The sequence below is a fragment of the Anas platyrhynchos genome, chromosome 8 (genome assembly GCF_047663525.1).
Source record: "Anas platyrhynchos isolate ZD024472 breed Pekin duck chromosome 8, IASCAAS_PekinDuck_T2T, whole genome shotgun sequence".
Classification (NCBI taxonomy): domain Eukaryota; kingdom Metazoa; phylum Chordata; class Aves; order Anseriformes; family Anatidae; genus Anas; species Anas platyrhynchos.
Genome location: NC_092594.1, coordinates 30,188,949 through 30,205,511, shown reverse-complemented (window position 1 = coordinate 30,205,511; position 16,563 = coordinate 30,188,949). Strand labels below are relative to the sequence as shown.

Below are 16,563 nucleotides of genomic sequence, written 5' to 3'. Positions count from 1 at the left end.
TTCCATCCAGCGCTCCTTTTGAAAGAGGAGCCGAAATACTTCAAATACTTCAACCTGTGACTGCTTCCAGCGTTCGCCCGGTTTTCATGAACTGGAAAAATGTTATTTTAATGATAGTTCGTGTGTATGTTATTGCTTCTAAAATCAGATACCTCTCTAGCTGACACATGGTTATTTAGGAAAGGCTTGAAAAACGCCGTGTTTCTCAGCACAGAAACTTGTGGGTTTGGACAAATCAAAGCCATCAATCTGTATTCCCTTCGTCTGTTTGTTCTTTTCACTACAGAGTAACTTCAGCTTTGGGTTGGCATCACTTTGGGGCTCTAGTACTTCAGGTCAGGTTTCTCCTTTAAAGCATAAACTTCCTGTTTCCTCCTGCTAGCTACCACTCGCTCTCTGTTACTTTCCACATCTTCCCCATGAAAGGAAAAATCCACAGGAGCCTTTTTTTTTTATTATTATTTTTTTCTTTCCCTAGCCTTACCTCAAGTTTTAGCCTCTGTAGTCCCTAAAATGCAATGTTACATCTGATCATCTTTGCTTTTGGAGGAATTTTTTCCTTCCTTTCATCCAGCCCTTACAAAAAATAAATAAAAAGAGCTGCTGCTCTGGAGAAAATTGTTATAACAAAGAAACACAGGCCTTGAGCGTGGGCAATAAGACTTAGACTCCGTCACCTGCCCCAGGAAAATATTTTAAAGGTGAGATGATGAGAAGTTCATTGACGTACTGTGTATGTAAATTCCGTTGTCTGTTGCATCAGGAATCCATACATTGCAATTAAATTTCCAAGGTTGTCAGTGCTGGTGCTGCATCATCCCGTGGAGTTATAGGCATCTAGATTGTTGGCCCTCTGGGGAACTACTCCCAAGCGTCAAATTAGTAGGCTGCAGGTTGTGTCATCTTCACTGATTCACCTCCTGTCTCCTCAGCAGTCTCTTGAAGGCTTTAAGGAAGTGTGAATCCATGAGATGAATGCTTCAACCTTTCTGTTGAGCAGGGTGTGGTACAGTCTCATTGATCCGTTTGGGGAGAAGGCAAGAAGTCAGACTGCTGCTGTGGAAGGGATTTCATTAAAATATCCTGAAGATCACGGTGCAGTTGTATGAGGTGGTTGAATCAAGTGTGAGCAGTGATGGAGATCTGAGCCCTGCTGGGCAGGGATGGCAGCTCCGTGCCTTCTCTGAGGCTCAGCTTCTGCTGAGGGCCCTGCACAGCACTCCATGGGCTGGGACTTCTGCCTTGATGCAAGTTCCTTAGGGAACAAGGTTCTTGGAAAAAAAAAAAAAAAAAGATGGTGGTGTTGAAACCTCTCTGTTTTGGTAACTATAGAAAATAGTTTGACAGATGGCAAGGACAGGTACTGAATGAGAAACATTTTTACATACTGCTGTCAAAGATCTAAGCTAGTGGTAAAGTGAAAAAAAAGGCTGCTTAGAGCAGCAAGAGTCACATGTATTTACAGCTGTATTATTATTATTTTAAGGAGGCTCATGTGCAGCTAACTTCTCACTAGCACCAAATTATTTCTGTTCTCCAATGAGAACCAATTTCTCCCCTTGGAGCTGCCATCTGGATAGATGGTTGGTCTTTGAAGTCGCTGGGGATAACAGCCCCAGCCTTGTCTTTCATGTGAGGTGACGTTTTCTGTGGGCTTTGGTAGGCCTCCTAGCCGTAGTGTGTCAACATAGGGCAACCTCATTGTCCATCGGCCACCACGAAAGGCTAGGTCTTCGTTCTCTGTCCCTGTAGGTCTATGCTTATGCAAAAATACTCTCCTTTCCTTATTCTTACCCAAAATCTATCTGGATAGAGTGACCAAAGAGTATTTTAATAGCTATTTGAAGGCCCTACCTGTGGAAGGATAGAAAACATGTCGTGGTGTTTCATCTGTGAAGACGGATGAGGAACTGCTTTAGTTCAGAAGCAATGAGGAGGATTTATTTGCTGCCTCATTTTCTATCCACTTTCCTACTGTAGTCTTCTAGATCTGACATTGGATACTATGAAGTACAGTTGTTTCTATCAAACATTGCAGATTTATAGTGCTAACTATGCTTGCTAAGGTAAAGAAGGCTTGTCCTTTTCATCCTCCTCATGTCGACTTTGGGACAGTTGTCTCAGCCCTGTTGGTTGTGGAAGTCCTGCCACTGCTGGAGCTTTGCAGCTGTTACGCAATGGTTTGGGTTGAAAAGCAATCCATTTTTTCATTGAGCAGTGAAAATAATCAGGAAGTTGGGGCTTTTTTGGCAGTGCAACTTCATGCAAAGGGTTGAATGAAAGGGAGATGCTGTGCTACTTTATAATAGAGAAGCCAAAGATCCCAAAGTCATTTATCTGACAGCGAGCATCCTCCATTTCTTCCATGTGAACAAGGATAGGTGCTTATAAAATGCCAGGAGATAATTCTGAGCTTGAGCCAGCCTCCTTTCCTTCACACCCCCTTGGTGTTTGCCATTCTGCAGGTGTCCCGTACCGGGTAATCTTTAACCTGTGCAGTAGCTGCGGATCCTCACGACGAACCAAGAGCACCAGCAGTTTGGCAGGCTGTGTGGAGGAGAAACCGTGGTTGGGAGGTGTGGGAGAGAACTGGATAGCTGGGGAGTTTTCAAACAAAACAGATCTTTATCAAAAAAGCCAATTAATCAAAACTGAAATATTTCTTAAAGGTGTTGGTTTTTATGAAAGTTCACAGAAACACAAGCAAAGCTATAATGGGAGTGTTTTTGTTGGAAACCTGCCTGGCTTTCTGCCAGCTCGTCTGCTGTTTTCTGTAATGAGATATTGAAAGACTTCAGTTCTCTGAATATGTTTTAGTCTCTGGCGTCCTGCCTGTTTTGGGGGAGTAGAGCAAAAAATGCGAGCGTGCATGAGGTTCTGTGGCCAGCAGTAATGTGATCGAGTAGCTTCCTTCTCCATCCCTTGAGGAGTTTCCAGTGCGTGGTAGCTGCCCTTTGGGGAAGGGCAGCTTGGAAGGACACCGGGCTTGGAAAAAAAGGGGTCTTGGCAGGAGAACTGACAGGCGGGGATGTGCAGCTGCCGAGATAAGGTACCTGTCAGCGGTGGAGGCTGAGCTGCTGTCAGCAGGTGCGCACGGTTCTCCTCTTTGTCAGCTGGAAATCTCAACAAAAGCCCAGTGCCGTCCTCTTGCTTGCGCTCAGAGTACACAATTTCACTGAAGTGAGGTGCAAAAAGCACCTTTGTTCAGCGTTTCCTTTTATTCTCGAGTTGTAACTGGCTTGAGGGGACCTTGTGTAACAGTGGTGAGTACAGGACTGCTGGGGGAGAGGAAGATTTTGAGTCTTTGCCTTGGAAGTGTTGGAGAAATTGAGTAAGACTAAAGAGAAAGGTTAAAGATTGGGGGGATTTTTACTTAAAAAATAATAAATGCATTAAAAAGCCGGCCTTCATTTCACTCCAAGTCCTCATCTATCCCTCCAAAGGGAAATCTTTGTCCTTGAGGACTATGTCATTAAAATGTTAGCTGGTCTAACCATGGATTACTTGCACGTTTCCATAGTAATGACACTTTCCAGAGCTTTATATTACGGTCTGTAGGGTATTTACTGTATGTCAGCCTTTCTGAAACCCGGTACCTGTCTTAAAAATCTTCTGATCTGTTACCTGCTTGTCACAATGTGGAGGGAGAGCAGATTGAACACTTCAGAAAGAAGGTTACTAAACAATCTGGTGGAAGTGCTGAGTGACTTAAAATTGACTATATCACAGTGTTTGATGGTTGTGGTTATTTGTAACGCTAAGATGGAGTTAATCCTGCGTTTAAACCTGCTGAGCTTTCACTTATCTGGCCCGCAGCCCTTGGAAAATACTAGAAGAAAAGAGTTAAGTTATGGAGACGTGCTTAGACTAAGTGGCATCTGTCTTAAAACTGCGGATGAGAGTTTAATTAACTGGCAGGTTTATCTCGTACACAAATACTGCCTGACTTGCTGCTGTTTGGGATGTAGCACTTGGAGACCCCAGGCATTCTTGTTTTTCATTCCTCCTGACTTAGTGCCATTGAAAACGTACACACAAGGCTCGGTGGCTCTTCAATCGTGCACACTTGTGAGGTTTTTGATTAACAGCCTAACTGGGAAAAGTCCATATATTGTGGAAGTCACAGTGTACTTCACTGAAGTTAAATTTGGGATCGGTGCAGCCTGTTGGTGTAGCCTTAATTTAAAAAATAAAAATCCACCAGCGCTAAACTTCAGGCGCTTGCCAGCTCCCTTTGTTGCCTCAGTGTTGGAGGTGGTTTACATATCGGGGAGTCTGTTAAACCTTGAGTAGCCTTTTTTTTTTATGACAAAAAGCAATTCTGTGCAGCCAAGAAAACATGACAAACATTCCCTGAGCAAGGCCCAGCGGCTCGGCCTGGCTCCCTGAGGAGCCGCAGGGCCAAAGCTGCCTGAGGAGCGGGCCCTGCCTCCAGCCAGCTTGCTCCTTTCCCCCTTTTCAGTCACGCTGATGTGGGATTGGGATTTAGCTCGAGCTAGGCTGCTCGGGGAAGCTGGAGAGGGCTAAAGAAAGCAAGCCCAGAGGTGGTGGCTCGCACACAGAGGCCCTGTCATGGCACCAGCCCTTGGGATCACCCTGAGGCGCTGCAGGTGTCCCTGTGGCCTTTGGGGTTTGGGAAGGTCCCTGTGGTAAAGCCTTCCCCAAGACATGGGTGAGGGCGGGATGTTTGTGTTTCTGGAGCTCACAGTCAGTTCTTTAATGGAACAAATAGCCCCATTGTGCTGGTAATCACTTCAGGTCAGCCTTCTTTCTCTCCCAAGAGAAAGGAGAACCACCAGGAGAGCTGGCTCTGAGCGCGGCTCCTTTAGAGATGTGTTGGGATTGTGCCTGCGACTAGATCACAGTTGGACCCGGCGACAGGGAAAGGAACAGGGCTGCTCTCAGAAGCATTTCTGTTGACTTCAGGCCAGCCTTCTTTATTGTAGGATTTTTAGCTCTCTGATGTGCATCACGCAAAGTACATCAAACTGCATTTTTTAAATTTAAATCAAAATATGGAAGACTCTTTAAGGCTCTTCGTCATTTCTCACAGAAACATGTTGGGATTTCTCCTAGCAGGGATGTGCACATGTCAGAAACACTGAAACGAATGGGCACGTTAGCTTACTGGGCAAGGCAATAAAGGGCCTGCCTCTGTAGCCAGGAGAGGAAAAAACCTATTGCTATTCTAAGAGCTCAAAGTACTGAAAGTAAAGAATGATATCCACGGCTCTCTGGAAACTGAGTATCCACCTTTTGTATTTTTAAAATGTGCAAGCTATTAAAAGCATTTTTTAAAAGTCTATTGTGAAAAGGAGACTGGCTTCCATGAGTCAGGTTTTACAGGAACTGGTCCAAGCCTTGTTCTTCTCCCTGAAGAATTTCCTTCCAGTTTCCTCTGCAGAATAGGGTTCTGCAGGCAGCTGTGGTATCGAGAACTGATACCCACCTATTCAGGAAAAGAAGACCCGCCTGTAATAAGGACACTTGGTGAAATGTCTAGTGCTCTGTGTCCATACACCAAGCTCTTGTTCCTTACCTTTCTGGTCCTTGTTAGTTTGCTGTTCTGTGCCCGGTGCTTTGGAGCGAGCCCTAACAAAGCTGCTAAATAATTCCACAGTGTATAAAGGAGCAAGACTTAATCTTACAAGAAGGGCTAGAGAAGTATTCAAGTACCTCAGAGAATACTTGAAAGCCTCTTCTGGAAAGCTCCTATTACCAGCGTAAAACAGGCTCTTACACAGTAAAATACCTTGAGATTTTTGGTCCAAGCCTTAATTTGCAAGACCCAGTGAAATCATTGCTGGTGCTGGTATCATTTTAAAGAACTCTCTACATGGTTGTGTGCTTTTTATATATATATATATATATATACAATTTTTCATGTATTTGCTGGTGATTCAGAATCTACAAAAGATTCTGGAGTAAATAAACATCTGAAGGTTTTGTACTCGGATTTATTACTGTTTGCAGATAGTGGTGATACGCAGAACGACTGCTTGTCTTACTGCTTGCTTAGAGAGTGTAGAGCAGCAAACCCCAAAAGCGATGTGGGGAGGAGGGAGGACTTGAAGACCCTTCGGATTCAGGAGCTGTGTGTAGGGGAGATGGAGCAACGCAGGGCTCTGTAAGTAAAATTGCATGTCCAGGCTGAGAGCTTGAAGCAAAGGAGGGTGAGACCCGTCTCCTGCTCTCAATGGCACTTTATCCGAGCGCTTCGTGCTGCACAAACAACTGCAGTGGTTGAGCTGGGAGTAAACGAAGCCTCCCGACCAGGAAGCGACTTCACTGGATCCGAAGGTTTTCACCTTCCTTTTATAACAAGCCCAGTTATTGCCTCACTAGATCTGTGCACACCTGAAAGCTCCCAGCTCGCCCCATAAAAGGAACCTGTATGCTGGGCTGCACTGCCCCGCACCGCAGCATGAATGCTGCTATCTGAATCAGGTGTTTGGTCAGCAGCCCCAGGGTGCAAATGTCTGGGTCAAGGTTCAGATTTAGTTTAGATTGGCTCGATTAAAGTATCTCCTGGTTTGTCTGAGAACAGTGAAGTTACTGTGCTGGATATTCAAGATGAAATGGCATTTGGAGCTGCAGTTGAAGCGGTGTTTTCTCTTCTTTAATGTGGGAGGTGTGGCCGGGAGGTGAGCAGATGGCTGGTGCCAAGCAGCACACCTCTCGGTGCTAAGCACTGGGGCTGGGGATGAAACTCTTCTTTCTGCTCGTTTTATTTGTGTTTCTGCTCGTACGCCGGGGTTGCGTGCACCTGAAGGGTGGCTCTTGTCAGCGCGCATCGGCCCCGCTGGTGGCTGTGGGGCTGGGGCACAGATGCTCAGCATCTCACGTGGAACGTGTTGGCAGATCTCTGAGGAGCTGCTTGCTGCCTCTGAATTCAGATGCTACCTGTCCCTGCAAAACACTCGGCTTGTCCCCTGAAATGCCTCAAAAATGCTTAGTTTCAGTGGCGGCATTGGGAAGAGACCCTCAGCCTCTGCAGAGCAGAGGAGGGCACTCGAGATACCTTCCCTGAAGAAAAGAGCGTAATGCGTTTGTGCTGCCAGACACGTCTCTGCCGACACAGCAGCGTGCCTCTGGCTGTTGAAATAATCCTGCTGCGGGACTTAGGATCGTGATAAAGTTGTTTGCATAGCTGCAAAAATTGACCATGGGTTGCATTGGTCTCAGATAGGGGAATTCCGGGCAGGAATGCACTGGGCCTGTGTAAGGAGGTGCTGCCACTAACAATGGGCTGATGTCCCTTTTCCCATGAGTACCTATCCAGAGAGTCACAGCTTCTGTTCCTAACGGGGAGCCTGAACAAATCCCGCAGGGAATACAAACCTCGGGCCTGAGATGGATGTGCTGCTGCCCAGCCAGCACTTCTCTCGCCAGCAGCATTTTGCCCTCTGATGGAGAGCTCACCTGTTTGCTCTCCCGGGTTGCCATAAGGATTGGTGATGCCTTAGCAACTGCAGCTCTTCCATAGCTGTGCGCCGTGCCCTGCAGGCTGTGGCTGTCAAACACAATACGCCTTTGTGACTTGGTTTTGGAGGTTTAGGCAGGGATTGCACTTGTAGTCATGCCTGAGCCAGCCTTCCTTTTCACAAAAACTCGTGCTTCCCCTTACGCCTTCCCCGTATTCCTCAAGCATGTTTGGTTTGAGTGCTGGGAAATCTCGGATCACACTGCAGCAAATGATTTCAAAACTCCTTAAAAATTAAGAATTCCACTTAATTAAGAATGTGTCACTTTTTCGCTGTCATATTTCCTAATGTTGCAGTGATTGTTTCCCCCTGCTTACCTGTCTTTAATCTGTTCTTCATTTTCAGCTCTTCCTCCAAAGCCCCCCAAGCCAATGACTCCAGTCAATACAAATGGGATAAAGGACAATTCCAGTTTCTCTCTGCAGGAAGCAGAGTGGTACTGGGGGGACATCTCCAGGTAAGCAATATTTACGACTAAAAATAGAATGAACCTGTTAGGCTTCAGGAGAAAAAGAACGTGCCTATTTTAGACAGCGTTTTGCAGGATGAAAGTGCTTCGGGACTATGCTTGGCAGAGCACCTAAATGCTAGAGCATTCAACTGGACTCAAGACTTGCGTTTAAATTACTGTTCTGGTACGGATATTGTCAGTCCTGGTGACAGTTATTTTGGGTTTTTAACTTTCTCCAGATACACAAACTCTTTAAAAAGGAAAAAAAAAAAAAGAAAAAAGTGCTTTAGAGTGTGCTGGCTAATAAGGTTTTCTAAGCCTGTGGTGCTGGGGTGCATGGGGTTCAGCAAACCTTCAGTAGGAGGCTTGTTCAGGATAACAGGACTAGCATTTTTATTTGGGGTTTCTTGAACATTTGGTTAAAATTACATCTGTATTAATTTCTATTACACAGTAGTATAAAAATAGCTCTTCAAAGTGCTAACTGTCACCAGCTAGCCATAGCAGATGGCACAGACACGTACCAAATAAATTAGGTTTTGCCCCTTAAGGAAACACCTTTCTGTGTGCTCGGGAAAATAGATGGCTTGGGTTAGGCTCAGAAAACGAAGTGCAGGTTTTTATGTAATTAATTGCATAAAAGAACTGCAGTATCCAACTCTGTCCCTCTGAAGATGCTTCTGAAAAGTTTAGGATTCGGAACAGTAAGGGAAGACACGAGCAAGCTGGGATTGTGATCAGAAATTGCTCCAACTTGTGCACATAATACTTTGAAACACTGTCGGATAAAGGCCAGAACAGCCTGTTTGCCGCAGTAGTTCAATGAGGTTCTGAGAAGGGAAATAAAGTTTTCATATCTTTATTGTACCACCCTTATCTCTATAAAGCCAACCTGCATAGATCTTGTTTTTGAAGGGCCTGAGCAATGATATTTTTCTGTTAAGATGAAATCAAAGCAGAGTGGCGAAATCTGATCACAAAGCCCACTCGGCAGGGTTTGTTTACAATACCTCAGTACTGGTAATTCATTGACTGTGGGTTTGGTCCTTGTTTACCAGTGCACGTGATGGCAGGAGCGAAGGCAGCACAAATCATTTGCAGTGGCTCTATTAGATTAAAATGTGACACACACGCATAAAGCTGGTATTGTTCGTGGCCTTAAATTGGCAGCCACCAGCTACAGATTGCATTGGGCTGTCAGGTCAGGAACCACGTTCTTTGGTCCAGCACTGCCTTGAAAACCATGCCCTGAGCTCCAGGATGCAAATTGCAGGCATGAGCCCCAAGCCCTTGGACTGTATTTATCTGTTCAAAGAGTCAGGCCTAATCTGCAAAACGTTCAGCAAGAAGGAAGCTGATCCACACACCGATCCTTAGGAGTCAGTCTGACTAACAGAGTAGTTTTCTTCAGGTAGCCAAGTCAAAACTGAGGCTATTTGGTAAGAATACTTTTGTTCCTTAGTATTTGAACAAAAAAGCCACTGTTGGCTTTTCTTTGTGAAATTCCAATAGGCTTCCTACCTCACTTAGATAATGCTGAGGCTACCTGATAAACTCTAGTTTCCAAATGATTGTATTAAAAAGCGCTTAGTGCTCTTAAGAACCTGTGAGGGAGCCGTTACAAAGCGTGATATGTAATCTGGGTGAAATGTTCAAACCTGTCAAGACACTTAACTCTTCAGCTGAAAGCATTTTCTTAGTGCTTGTAGGCACTGGCTTTCACTAACAAGTTTCTGGATTTAGCATAAAGCTCTGGGCTGAGTATTCCTTTTGCTTCAGTTGTAAATAAGTAAAAGTTGCACCGAAGCTAGCGAGGTTGTAGTGGTTTCAAACTGCTGTAAATAAGATCAAGGTTAAGCCAATAATGAGTCTCTTGAGACTGGAACTGTGCTAAACTCTGGGCACCTTTGAGAGATGGTGCTAGAGCCCATTTCTTAAGAGGTCAGGGCTGGCTTCTCAAAGGGCACCTGTTTCCAGTGTGGACTTTAAAACCTGAGCAGATTACAGTGAAAGGTTGTGAACTCTGAGACACAGCTGCTACTGTTGCTTAAAAACAGACTCCTTCCTAAGCTGCAGTTGACTGCAGCTGCTATTTTTTACTGTAACTACCCAAGTTCAAACTTCTTTTAGATGACCTAGAAGACTGGAGAGCCTGAGAGTGAAGAAAGACTGCATGACATTTTGAAGACTGAACTCCTTATGCATGCTGGTGTTACTGGCCCCAGTATTGATAACTGTGGTGAAGATGATCGCGTCCCTAAGGCTTTTTATTTTACTTTCCACTCCCCAGGGAAGAAGTAAATGACAAATTACGAGACATGCCAGACGGAACATTCCTGGTGCGCGATGCATCGACCAAGATGCAGGGAGACTACACTCTGACGTTACGGTAAGCACTGGTCAGTTGTCATCCAGGCAGTAAAACCCTGAGCAACTAACTAGTTACTAGACCAATGACAGCAGTGCCTATATAAAGCTGACATGGCTCAAGTTGAGAGATGTTTGCCTGGTGTTGTAAGCATAGAATGAGCCCATGAACAGCCAGTCTGATAGCCTGTTCTGCTCTGTGCACCGAATCCTGCCTCTCGCTGAGCAGTACTGTAAGGATCTCTCTGTAGATGAAGTAGGACTTGGGGAAGGGAGCCCCTCAGTAAACATTCACAGTTTCAGAACTGTTAAGGCATAAAGTATTTATAAACTGGGGCTTTAGTTTATGGGAGTGAGTTGAATATCTCATCAGCATGCAGCTCTAGAGATCTGAACACAGTGCCTTTGTTAAAAGAGTATCTCGTGCTTTCTGATCTAAAGTTTGGGAAATATTGAATTGGATCCATGCTCCTTTCTTCATTAAACTCGTCTACAGCAGTGAGGCAGCAGACCTCATGTGACCAGCTGCTGGGGCCTTGCCCAGCCGGTACAGCCACTTGCCTTTGCCAGGCTCTCAAGCCTGGCTGTTAGAGGCAAACAATCGAGACACACAAGCTGCTGCTGCTGCAGCACGCCTTGGGGAGTTGCTGTGATATGGCAGATATTTGTTCTTGCCTTGAAATTCAGTTGATTTACGGCAAGTGTGACCCCCTACCAAGGGTGTAGTTTAAATTCTGCTCTGACTTCTGTTTTGACATTCAAGACTTGTATGCTAGGATCTGGCATGAGTTGGTTATTTTGCTGAATGCAGGTGTCTTTGGGAACAAAAACTGAGAGTACAAGGACAGAATATTGTCCAAACAGTCTGTTGGGGAAAAAAAAATGAAGAAATGAGCAGTATTTGTGGGAACTGCTGGGATGTATAAGTCTGGATAATGTAAAGTCCTGAACTTACAACCATGTTGTAATCTTCAGGAGATTTTGTTTAGTTTCATGTATCCTGTACTAACATCCATAACTCAAAAGACTTGTTAATCACCGCATGACTGTGTGCTCAGATGTATACTGTTAGTGACCCCGAATTGCAGGAAATTTTGATTTGGTTTCAATATGGCTCCTTTACTCAACCTTCAGCATCCATCCTTTCCTTTTCAAAAAGTCTGGCTAAGGCATGTCGTAAATATTGCAAGCTGGCTCCAGAGTGAGCACAAAAAAAAAAAAAAAAAAAAAAAAGAGAGAGAGAATTACTTTGGGCTTTGCTCCCGTTCAAATAATAGCTGTTGATAATTCTGTGTGCATTGACTCTTAAAGTGCCTAATACCTGCTAGCATATAGAGAACCATATAAAGGCAGGCATGTTAAACTGTCCAGCTTCAAAGACTTGCCCAGGAGCTTCCCTGGTGTCATTGTTAGCAGCCCCAGTGTTGGAGGGGATGGGACGTTTGCAGTAAAACCTCTAAATGACTGTGCTGCTTTACAGGAAGGGTGGCAACAATAAACTGATAAAGATCTATCATCGGGATGGAAAATACGGCTTTTCTGATCCACTGACGTTTAATTCAGTTGTGGAACTGATTAACCACTACCGCAATGAGTCTCTTGCTCAGTATAACCCGAAGCTTGATGTGAAGTTGATGTATCCAGTGTCCCGGTACCAACAGGTAAGGTCTTTACGGGACACAAGTAACTATTAGAGCAGACAAGAAAAAAAGTGCAACTAGTATGTTATTCTGTTTTCTCTACGTAAACATTTTTTTTTCATACAAGGTTCTTTTTTTGAAAACTTGCAAAAAGTGAGTTTTCATATTTGACCTCACTTTGCTCATACTCATGGTTCTTCCATTTAAGCTGCTGCTTCATTTTATCAAGCAGTCCAACAGTGAAGTGAAACCCAAGCATGCAGCAGACTTCAGTCTCTGAGAAGTTTTTTACTGGGCTTTTTTTGAGCCCTTGTGGACCCAAAGGGTACTGCTCTAGACAGTGTTGCTCTTGAAGCACGTATGAGCACATGCAGCTGCTTGTTCTATGTATGGCCATCTAGATTTTTCAAAAATATTTTCATATATTTTATTCCATAGCCTGAGACATTGTCCTGCTCTAAGGAAAAAGGACTGTGTTTTTAAAGAATTGTAATCCTTAACCTCAGATTCCAAGCAATTCCATTCCTTCTTTCTCTAACAGTGGACAGGAATGCTAGCCAAGCTGTTGTGTATTTTCAGAGGCTTGGTGTTTTGGTATAGTCCTTGGTTTCTCATAGTTCCAGTTGCATTGTCTGTAAACTGTGGAACTTAGTGTGTGGAGAAAGGGATTTACATGTGATGTTTGTGTGTTCTATAGAAACATGATGATAAAAATGCTGCAATAGCTGTAAAATGCAAATACACACAAGTGGACAAATGAAAATTCTTAAGGAAAAGCTGCTTGTTTGAAGACTTAATAGATTTTTGTATGTACAGGATCAGTTGGTGAAAGAAGATAACATAGACGCAGTAGGTAAAAAGCTTCAAGAATACCACGCTCAGTATCAGGAAAAGAGTAAAGAGTACGACAAATTGTATGAAGAATATACCAGAACATCACAGGTTAGTTCCACTTCAGCTATCTGTAGAGTCTGTTTCTTGCTACCTAAAAAGTAAAGAAAATGGCTTTAACCTGCTGTGGCTAGCAAAGTTAATCCAAGGGAAGAAACTTTGTAAATTGTGGAAATTTGAAAGGTGGTTTGAAGGTTGATAGAAGCACAGTGAATATTACTTGTTGCTAATAGCCAGAGAGCTGTGGTGTGGGACAAGGTAGGAATAGGAGCTGAGCTGCCTAAGGTAAGGTAGAGAATGGAGAAAGCCATCACCTACAAGCCTTACACTGCAGACTTCTTCCTTGGCTGCTGAATATTTCCAGCTGCTCCATGCTGCAGTGAGCATTTTAGAAGGGTTTGTCCAGGTTCTGGGAGAAGTCAAGTTTAAATAAGATTCCAGATATTGTGCATTAAGGAAGTGTGAATACAGTATTTGGACTGATTCTTGTAACATAAGATAGTTCATACATCAGGAGGTTTGCTGGCAGTCTTCCTGCATGCTAAGATGGAAAATATGACTAAAATATTTCTGAGGGGTTTGCAGCCTAACAGAGAGCATCATCTGGAGGGAAGGAGGCACTAGACATGCAAGGAGCAAGTCTTCCCTGTACTTCTGTGATGCTGCTCAGGCAATTGTCTAAATTTTAAACTGATTAATCACCTTTTGACTTGGGGCTGACTGGTTCATCCAACCAGTCAGTTTAGGGAACATAATGGAGTCTTGTGTTGTCTGTTTCATGAACAAATGATGAAGGACTTTTCCTCACATAGGAAATCCAGATGAAGAGGACCGCAATTGAGGCGTTTAATGAAACTATTAAGATATTTGAGGAACAGTGCCACTCCCAAGAGCGATACAGCAAAGAATACATTGAGCGATTTCGCAGAGAGGGGAACGACAAAGAAATTGAACGGTAGGCTCTCAAGTCATGTTTGCTTACCACGAAGAGTTAGTGTCCACACTGGCACTCCTATGAAGTTTATCTACATTGCATCATATAAAACTCTTTGTAAACTGAGTATTGTCACTGAGACATTTCCCCAAGGTTTCTGAACCTCCAGTAAAGGTTCCTTCCTCTTCTGCTGGAAATTTCAGGCAGGAGATGTGAGAGATCTCTGGATTATTCTGCCTCTAACTTCACATTAATCAAGATACTGTGATCAGGACCAGAAAATAAGTTCATTTGCTTATCCCAGTTTCATTTGGATATGCTCAGAATATAATTCAGAAAACTCTTTACTTGTAAACTGTGCAGCATTAAAATGAACATAGATCTGGTAAATCTGATAGTCCATAATCGGTTTTAGTCACTTTTGAAGGAGCTCCATATTTAATTGCCATTACTTGAGAGTAGATATTAATCACCTACAAGAAATTCAGTAAGGACCTTGTTTGAATTTGCCGTTCTCTGAAGTTACTAGCAAAAAAAGGTTGTACCTGGACTTTGAAGAAATGCCAAGTATAACACATAACTAGACACAGTGCTTTATGAATCATGGTAGGGTGGCCTTGGGGAGATTTTTAGGCTGAAAACAGTTACCTGTAACAATCGTATTGTGCCACGGTGCTGCTTCATTCTGACTAAGGATCAATTAGCAGGGGAAATATGTTATTTTCCTGAAGTGTAGAAACCTGCAAATTAATCCTGGATGAGGAGACATGCAGCTTTACTTCCTGGTAGCTATTAATCAGTAATTGGAGTCTGCATTTGTAAACTTGCTGGCAGTAATACCTGTGGAGGGATTGCATAACTGATAGACCAGAAAGTAAACCTGAGGGTGGAGAAGAAGGAATCTGTTCTAGCTTACACTTCTTGAGATAATTTGTTCCTGTGGCTCTGCCAAATAGTTGAAAGTAAACTGAAAGCTCAAACTTTGCAAAGGGGTGGTAGGCCTTCTGGCAAGTGGTCTCGCACTTTTCTGGCATTCTCCCAGTAATGTTCGTGCTAAGATGTGGCAGTCAAAGGGAGGAGGTGCTGTTACAGTACGGCTCATGATACTCTTACATGCAGTGTTACTGGTAAGGTTCAGTCCCTTGTAGGCTGGGTTGTCCTCACTGCTCGAATACTACGCTTATTTGCAGGATAATGATGAACTATGAAAAATTAAAATCACGCCTGGGCGAGATCCATGACAGTAAAATGCGTCTGGAACAGGATTTGAAGAAGCAAGCTCTGGACAACAGGGAGACTGATAAGAAAATGAACAGTATCAAGCCTGACCTAATTCAGCTCCGCAAAATCAGAGATCAGTATCTTGTGTAAGTAAGACTGACCTGTACCTCTAAATAGTGTCTCTGAGGAACCTGACTAATCACTGTTTCCATCAGGGTAGTGGGAATTCAATTTTCTTTTCATATCCAAAGTTCTGTCAGTGCTTAAGGTACTTTACTGTGCCAATAAAGGGGTCATCACAGAATAGTATGGAAGGAAGCAGAAGTTCTCTTATAGAATCTGTGGTCTTTCTGTGGCTCTTGCTACTGGAGAACAAACTAAGCTCCAGACTGTTTCTATGTGGGATCTTTTGTCTGAACTTTAGCTTGCTCAATATGAAAACCCCCATGCGTACTCTGAAGTAACATGCTAGTGCTCTCTTCTTCTGGCAGATGGCTCAATCACAAAGGGGTGAGACAGAAGCGAATAAACGACTGGCTGGGGATCAAAAATGAAAACATTGATGAGTAAGTGTCATACATATGATTTCACTGAGCACTGTTCCATTAATAAATGGTATCTTTTGTGGAGGTTGGTAACGTGAAGCACCGATTTCTCAGTAAAGGACTGCAGACAAAGGAGGCATTCTGTAGGGGAACTGCATGTCATGTGAGGCAGCAGCTCTGCTGAAGTGTTTAGGATCACAACTAAGTTGGAACAATGAAGTACTGAGTTGAAGCCTGTAGTATGAAAGGCTGTCAGCAGATACCAAATGATTGTTAGGAGCCTGGACTCCCAGCTTGGGTGGCTTTATATTCCTTTGAATGATTTCCACAGAAATAAATCACTCAGTTTATTAACTCTTTACTATGCACTGGCTAAGTTAACTAATTTTCCCTCTCTCAGCACATACTTTGTGAATGAAGAAGATGAGAACCTGCCACATCATGACGAGAAAACTTGGTTTGTTGGGGATCTCAACCGCATCCAAGCAGAAGACTTGCTCTGTGGGAAACCTGATGGAGCATTTTTAATTCGAGAGAGTAGCAAGAAAGGATGTTATGCTTGTTCTGTGGTGTAAGTCTATTTTCCCTTTTGTTATAACTGTTCAATTCACGAATCTCTACCACAGCTCTTTATTCCAGAGAACAAAAGCAAGGCTTACTGTAGCCCTACCATTGAAATGTGTGGCTTGTTTGCAGGATGTCTAGCGTAGTAGAAATGTTGATGCAGAAATCTGCATTAAAAGTGCAGTACCTGTAGTCCAAGCAGTCTCTTTGGACACCACAATTACCAGTACAAAATTCTGAAGTATCCCCACTTGAAGCTCTACAGTCACAAGCAAATTAAGGCCAAATTCTCCCATGTTCTCTGCCAAAGGAGCACATGGGAAGAATTAAAAAGGGGCTGTAAGCTGTAACGTCTTCTGCTCTCATTTATAGACATGCCAAACTCCAGGTGTTTTCTGTGTTTAAGATAACAGTGATGCTTCAGAGGAGACATAATTTGTGAGCAGTAGTTTTTGACATTCACACA

The 16,563-nt window shown here is 43.6% G+C and overlaps 1 protein-coding gene across 3 annotated transcripts in view; it reads left to right on the top strand.

Moving 5' to 3' along the window:
• The window catches only part of PIK3R3 (phosphoinositide-3-kinase regulatory subunit 3), a 58,579-nt gene that overhangs the window by 33,999 nt on the left and 8,017 nt on the right, over positions 1 to 16,563 (top strand). For all 3 annotated transcript variants that reach the window (XM_027462786.3, XM_072041996.1, XM_072041997.1), the window contains 8 exons: positions 7,830 to 7,941; positions 10,226 to 10,324; positions 11,783 to 11,963; positions 12,759 to 12,884; positions 13,646 to 13,788; positions 14,958 to 15,134; positions 15,480 to 15,554; positions 15,934 to 16,104. In XM_027462786.3, coding sequence (XP_027318587.2) covers positions 7,830 to 7,941; positions 10,226 to 10,324; positions 11,783 to 11,963; positions 12,759 to 12,884; positions 13,646 to 13,788; positions 14,958 to 15,134; positions 15,480 to 15,554; positions 15,934 to 16,104 — 1,084 coding nt within the window. The remainder of the gene's footprint in view (positions 1 to 7,829; positions 7,942 to 10,225; positions 10,325 to 11,782; positions 11,964 to 12,758; positions 12,885 to 13,645; positions 13,789 to 14,957; positions 15,135 to 15,479; positions 15,555 to 15,933; positions 16,105 to 16,563) is intronic.